We start from the raw sequence: 7,879 nt of genomic DNA, 5'->3' as shown, positions 1-7,879 counted from the left end.
TTGCAGACCATTGGTACTAGTGTTATCATATAGCAACTACATGTACATGTAGTCGGCTTTTTCATATTAGACATTGAACATAAGTTAATATGATATCATTGGAATTAAAAAGATTGTTGAACTTAGTTTTTTTTTACTCATTTCTACTAGTGCTTCGTAGTATCTACAAAGACATTCATGACTGAAACTGTAGACTTTAAATATATATGTTCCCACGCATATATTCCCTTTATTACTATTAAATAAACATTAAACGCAGATAATGTCGTCAAAGCAAATATTGCTTTACGAACGAGCATTGAAAAAGGATATTATAATGAAAGGCATATTCAGCATACATTGGTGTATAATCACATAAATAGGCCGATTAGTTCTTTGTCTATGACAATTAACTGGTCTACGACGGGACCTCCATCTGATCAAGGTTAAACATGAACTATATGGTCCTCTCATAATTTTACAATTCTTGGAATGAAATCTAGAGACCATGTGGTATAAATCGTAATGTCAGAAAGTAATTCAATATTTCAAATATTTAAGTCGGACTTAGTTGCTATTAAATTTGTTTATCAAAGAAAGATATACATGCACTATCAAATCTTACACTAGTCTGTTCATATTTCCGAATGTAAGAAAGGCAGCAACATTTACTAACCATAATAATATTGTTTACCTTAACATTTATGACAATTTGTATCTTCAGAATGAGAGAAGCTGAAGATAACAAGAGGATAAACATAAAGTTCATACGTCTTAGAGAAACTGACAAAACAATGGCAAAAGACGAAAGAAAAGACAAACAAGTCTACAAAACACCCCATAGAAAACTAAAGACTGACCAAAACGAACCCTCCACAAAACTGGGAGATTTCATGTGCTCTGGAAGGGTAAGCATATCCTTCTCCACTAGTGACATCCGGCATGTTTCCCATGGTACAAACATGTGAGTACAAATTCGGTAATAAGCCATAATTATTCGTCTCAATTATAAGTACATGTATATAAGGTAGATGCATATAAGTAGGAATGTTTCATATTTTTATTGTAAACATTAGATGTCTTATCTTATTTAATTTTGAAGTTGCAATATTTTACTCAGTGGAATCGTTCAAGCATTTAATGTCCCTATTTTCCCGATAAAAGCTGCTGAAATAAGAGTTTAAATTTGACGACGGCACAAATTTTAGACAAATGCTGTATTGCATAATTCTGTTCAGGAATGAAGACTTTGATTTATTATGACATTATTTCATTACTTCTCTACAGGGAACCATTTTATTATATGCAAATGTCATCAACTAAGATCCCTAGAATAATAGATCAAAAAAAGAAATGTTGAATCATATATAATATGCAAGACACAACAGCGCCTTTTCTTTCATTAAAAACCACGAATATGTTCCAATACTATCCAATTATATATTAATGTAAGGAAATGTATATAATTAGTTAAAAAGAAGAAATGGTATACAATTTCTTGATTTTATTGAAACAAATTGATTACCTCAATTATTTGTACCTGCTATATCTGGTCACAACTGGAATTAAGTCTACACTTAAATGCACGAAAATCAATAATCATAATTAAATTTTAATAGTATACTACCCACTCTGTCTTGGAGTAAATGCATTACAGCTTCCATAATGTACATGTTTACACAATGTAAACTTAAAAAGATTCCTATAACATCTAACTCTTCTAAACTAAACGTGTTATTAGTTAAAAATATAAGTTTCCTCTAATGATTTGCTTGAAAGTTAAGGGATGCTGGTTACAAGAAAGCTTTTAAACAAAGGGTTCCTAAAGGTAACCTTGAAGCTATCCCTTCGGAAGTTTAATGGACGCCATCTTGATTTGGTTGTTCGTTATGGAACATCTTTGTCTAAATGACCACTTATCGTTGCCACAGTGCACGTGTCGTCTTCTATTCTTTTATTGAGGTATCAACAAATGTTTACTTACCATGATCAGTAATACGGGTGACACTAGTAGAACATAGCTGCTTGACTTCCGGAACAACCGATTTCGCCCCTTGTTTATTTTAAAAGAGGATCATATTGATATTGCTTTAGTTTTCAATTTTGTATTTAGGCATTTTTGTTAAATGTCTGTGTTGTTTTTACCGGTAACATTCTTGTCTATCCTTGTTCTGACAACCTTGTTTTCATTTAAAACTTTTACATACGGATAAATGTAAGGCAATATAATTTACTAGGTTGATGGTTTATAAATTTGGTAATGTCTTGTTGTGTGAAAAGATAAAAAAAAAAATTGTTTCCTTTCAAATTAACACATTATGTCTTTTAGGATTACAGAATCTGCATTTGCCGACGGTGTATGAATTTCGCGATTGATGTCTTGGTGTGAGATAAGAGAAATTTACCAAACCGCTATCGATGATAACAATGTATTTAAGCCGAAGTAATACGGCAAGTGTCTCTGGTGGAACAGGAACTTCCTGACACCTCCGGAGCACCTTAATCAACCCTCGGTTTTGGTTGGATTTCGTGTTACAAAGTCTTGTGCATTATTGTTATTTGGGAGAAAAATAAAATATGCATTTTTGTATCTTTTAATTACCGGTATAACATATTCATATATTACCAAGTATCCTGTTTAATAAATGAATAAGCAATTCGAAATAAAGCTCTAGTTTGCATATTTTAGGTGAACTTGCATTGATTTATGTTTTTTATAAGAATCATGTATCTTTTGCAGGAACTGGCGTTTCCACGAATTCATTTCATATATTCAATTTTGATCGTTAAAACAATGTAATCAGTTTCAATCAATCATGAAATGAATTCATCTAGTCTTTTACTGGAATAACGAATTTACCGAAGCAGATCACGATACAGGGAATGTCAATTAGAATAAGTGTTCTAGTTTCCGGATGTTTTTCGCGGATTTTTAAAATATAATCAAGAGAATGTTGTCAAATGATTAAAGTTTTTCATCCATTTGTATAGCAGTAAATCAAATGAAAAAGTTTGCCTCATCCCATATATTTTTGTCTGATCTTTTTAGTGCAATTCGTCAAAAGTGCAATATATTTACGCTTTAACTTGCAGCACCGTTTATTTCCAATACAGTGGATCGATCTTTGCTTTATTGAATTCCATAATGCCGCAAAAGGCAATATACTAAATATACCTGTCCCTTGTTTTCAATGGGGTTAACAATATATATATATATATGTATTCAATCTTAAGTTTTCAATGTGTGGTTTTTAGATGGTTGTTTTTCTGATTGTTTTATTTCGACCATGTCTATATCAGTCTTTTTTTTTATTTCCGGCTGTGGATTTAATCCTTGTTACGTCCCTTTTATTGACCTTGTAACTGACTTATCTAAGTCAGAATATATTTAATCAGACGCTGATATGATTACGATATACTTCTAGTTCATAATTTGATGCAGTTTTCTCCTGTTCTTTGAAAGTAGTAGTATTTCGGTAAAAAAAAAATCTCCCACTGTACATGATTTAAATCTAATGGATTATTTGAAAATTTTGTGTCACCTGAAGGGGACACGTTAAGTTTTCATTTCAGTTTCCAAACATTCAATAACGTTTGTATTAGCGTACATTTTTTTGTACCTGCAGGTCGTCAATAGAGGAGCCTCAACTGCTTACACTTCGTGATCTTTTAAATTAATCACATATTTTTAATAGGGTTGGCGTCACTATTTTTTTAGTTTTCCATTCAATCATATAATTTTAAGGTTTTTGTGGATGGTCTTTTTGTTTTTATGTTTTCCTTTTGGTTATGGCGTTTTCTGTACTTCGGGTGTTGGTGGTTTATGTGGTAATTTTGACGATTCCTGTTGGTAGATTCTTATTTTTTTATTTGTTGTCATCCGAAGAAAACCCATTTGCAAAAAATCTGTACTTATGACGCTACAAATTTAAATACCATAAAACAAAAACAAATGAGTAAATATCTATTTTTATTCATACATAGTAAAATGTAATAACATAATGGTAGTGCACAGCACAATATCACATTTTGGCTTAAACAATCACAGGCGTATTAAACACAACATTTCATTAAATTCATGTAATCTTTCTCTACATACACTTTTAAATTATCTGTGTCCATGCAGTTCCCGACGGCAAAATTATACATATTCCCACAAAAGTCGTGCAATTCGTTTTGTAGTCATGGAAATTATTTTGAAGAAATATGTATTATTATTTTTCCGCAACGAAATGCATGATCGCAAATAACGTATTATTAGCAACATGTAAAAAAAAAAACAACTTCGACAAAGTTTACATTAATTAACGACAAACACATTACAATCAAAGACAAAGACACATATAAAAAAAAATACATTTAAACATTCATTTTTAAAAAATATAAAAATAATTCTCGACATTTCGAACAGTATTCAAATAATGTATTCTCATTTAATACGAGTACAAACATGAAGATTTTTCGATGTAAAATGAAAAATGCTGATAACAACATAAAAAGGGTGATTTCAAACAAGTGAACGAACGAGTACTCAAAAAGCAAATCGTAGCCAATAACTCAATTTTTACGAAACGAATTAAGTTTACTGTTCTCGCCAGCAAGAATGTAAACTTAATTTACCCATTGATCGAATTCTGTCAACGTATTAATCTTTAAAGGATCGCTATCTATATAATGCAACATCTTATTTATCAAATATTGATCTGATACGGATAATAAGATACTTCATAAATAATTTCGGCAAGTTTTATTGTTCTCTCATAAAAAATATTACGGGAATAATTATATACAGTTGTAGGTTCATCAGAATAATAACTTCATTAAGAAGATGATAAATACACATGTTGAGGTGTAAATAACATGGGGTACACTAATTGTTATGACAGTACAAGTATACAATTATTTATGATTTGGAGATGTGCCGAACTATCAGCTGAAGCAAAGAAAAGCTGAACAAATATTACACCGAACAGATGTATTTTCCACTTTCTTTAGTTAATTTCACAGTTCAATTAATCAGACGTACATTGATATTAAAGATATTATATATTAAACACCTTCTTTCCATTTAGGTATGTAATTATTATAAACGATAAGGTCGCGCACCTGAAGCCATTTCGTTTTCGTTGTTTTTTTGCACTATCGTGATTTGTAAGGCAATACCGAACTGATCTTTAGTTCAATGGTATGCCCACCAAAAAATCGCCCAAATTTTGCACATTTTGAAATATAAAAATCTTATAGTCCTCCAGAAATTAAGAAAAAAATCTTTATTGTAATCATCTAAATTTCTTTCCAAAATAAAATTTCATCTCGTATTTAACTTTTTTAAATGGATTTCAGCAAAAGAAATAATAATTTGCTCTCTCTTTTTTATCTTCCTCTACCAAATTATTACTAAAAATTAAATTTGCGTAGCCTGAATAGTGCAATAAATATCAGATGTGAAATGAAATCAATATTTTGTTGCATGTAAGTAAGCTATTCACTTTAATTAGGCATATAAATCAACTAATTAAAACATTTAAACAAAATAATTGGCACTTAAATGAAATAATTATTAGACACTTAACACACACTTGACCTAAACGAAATATATTGAAGTGGGAAGTAATTTGGCATTGAACATGAAACGAAAAATATTTGTTACAAAATAAGTAAATCTTTGACACAATTGGAAAGCTAACATAACGTAAGATATGAAAACACTAATACACAAAGTTTGAGGAAATCATTTTCAATGACACTCGTGAAGACAGTTAATTATTCATTACTCAGTTAAAATGACTGATGAAACAAAAATAGAAACATGATGAAAGGAATACAAAATATAACCTCTTTGTTTTTTGCCTGGAATGTGGCCATCAATCGATCACTGACTAGGAAAGTCTTTCTGTACTTCTATCTCACAATTATGCAAAAGTTTACAATAAATTAAAGCTTCTTGAATTTTGTATTGTTCATATTTTGAACACGTTGTCCATGTTTTCAGTACTTTTCTAAAGTCTTGATTACAAAATCCGTATAAGAATGGATTAATAGCAGCGTTAGTTGCTAAAATCCAATACACGATTTGTTTAACAGTTTGTGACAAGTCTATACTGGTAAATGTATCTATAATAATTGTAATAAAGTATGGAGTCCAGCAGATAAACGCAATGAATGTCAATAGACTTACACATAGCACTGCTTTCTTGTCTTGACGCAACAAATATCCTTTTACAACTTCGTCACTTTGTTTTCTTGTTGGAAAAGAGTTTTTAAATCCTTGCATTTGTCGTAGTTTGAATCCAGTAATAAGGGTAGCAGTGTCCATTGAAGCGCTTCTCCCTTTCGCTCCCAAGAGCATACCTTGACGCATAACTTTTTTACCAGTAAGTGTACTTCTTCTATTTCCTTGATACACAATTGTTTGTCTACGGACATTTCTAAATTCACGGCGTGGTGGTAGAGGAGATACGTCATCTTCAGAATTTGGATTGCTGGTACTTTGATTTGAGTCATTCGAGCTTTTTCGTCTCGTTTCAAACATATAGGTTTCAGTCGTACTCAAAGAGCGTCTAATCTTCGTGTTGTTTCGACGTCTTAAAAGTTTTAAATAAATCCCAATGTTGAGGGATATCAGCACAACCATTGGAAGGACATATTCTAGTACTGAGGCACTAACGTTGATCACAAGACTATGTTGATTTGGAATATGGCAGAGTTTTTCTGGAGTAATGTCACCGTATAAACTCTGCCAGCATATGGCTAAAGGAATGTGTAATACAAGACTGGACATCCAACAACAAGCGACTAGTATACATGCAATTTTCCTGCTCTGTTTCACGCGATACGAGATGGGAAAATGTATTGACCACCATCTATCAACTGTTAATAATATCATACTTAATAAAACAACAAAGTATAAGGCATACCTTATCATTAAGTAAGTCCAACATAGTCCTTGTGATAATGCCCACTCTCTGTTTAGTGTTTGTAATATAGAAAACGGCATCGTTAATCCAAGAAGAAGATCAGCACATGCGAGACTCAAAATATAAATGTTCCTGCATCTTCGAATACAACGATTTCGTAAAAATATCACTAATATGCCACCATTTGCAATAATCGTTGTAATAACTAGGGCCACAAGTGGCACTGCTGTCAACCAAAATTCCCAATTTCTCTGATTTTGTTCATTTTCATCAGAAAGACGTTTGAAAACTTTTGAAGAGTTTTTATTCAGTAAATGAACAATTCCATGTTCACCACCGGGATAGTATTGTATTATTTCCATTGTTGTATTAGTATCTAGATCCATTTCTATGCAACATAGCTATCAATGAAATTATTTCCAATGTGTTTTATATTCCTACTACAAATCTCTGATAATAACACAATCGATATGACTAGTAGTAGATTGATATTAACCCACCAAGCTCTCAACACAAAATGAGTATTAACGTAGCGATGCTTTCATTATAAAAGCAGACATAATTAGCATCGAAGCTATCGTTAATCCTGATTCTCTGAAACTGACAAGGACAATATTGATTTATATACAGACTCTGAGTAGGCTCGTATTTATCACGATATCCAATCTTTTCCATTCGTTGACATATTAGTTTTTTAAGCTTGGGCAATTAATACCTACACATCCATCCAAATCGTCTCAAAAAACTCTAGACGCGATCGTGTTACATTTTTGAAATCACACTATCTTTATCAATTTTCAAGTTAATTGATATTTGTGGAATAGAATCATATCCGCCCCGATTTAATTCAATAATTTTTGAAGAATTACATATGACCATAATTGGTTCTTTAAATTATTAAAAAAGAAACATATGTAATGATATAAATCCGATTTTTGAAATTAGAAAAATAAATATGATTTATTGTTTTACATGCAAATAGA

At 31.3% G+C, this 7,879-nt stretch overlaps 1 protein-coding gene across 1 annotated transcript; it reads right to left on the bottom strand.

Annotated features, from left to right (window-relative positions):
- Window positions 1-3,936: 3,936 nt before the first annotated feature.
- Window positions 3,937-7,478, bottom strand: LOC127700275 (muscarinic acetylcholine receptor M3-like). The gene has a single exon (XM_052203694.1). It carries the CDS (start codon window positions 7,280-7,282, stop codon window positions 5,852-5,854), a length of 1,431 nt encoding a protein of 476 aa, XP_052059654.1. The 5' UTR covers window positions 7,283-7,478; the 3' UTR covers window positions 3,937-5,851.
- Window positions 7,479-7,879: the final 401 nt, after the last annotated feature.

The sequence above is a fragment of the Mytilus californianus genome, unplaced genomic scaffold, assembly GCF_021869535.1.
Source record: "Mytilus californianus isolate M0D057914Y unplaced genomic scaffold, xbMytCali1.0.p SCAF_5, whole genome shotgun sequence".
In the NCBI taxonomy this organism is placed as follows: domain Eukaryota; kingdom Metazoa; phylum Mollusca; class Bivalvia; order Mytilida; family Mytilidae; genus Mytilus; species Mytilus californianus.
The sequence above is the reverse complement of the archived record's forward strand: the minus strand, read 5'-3'. Positions and strand labels throughout refer to the sequence as shown.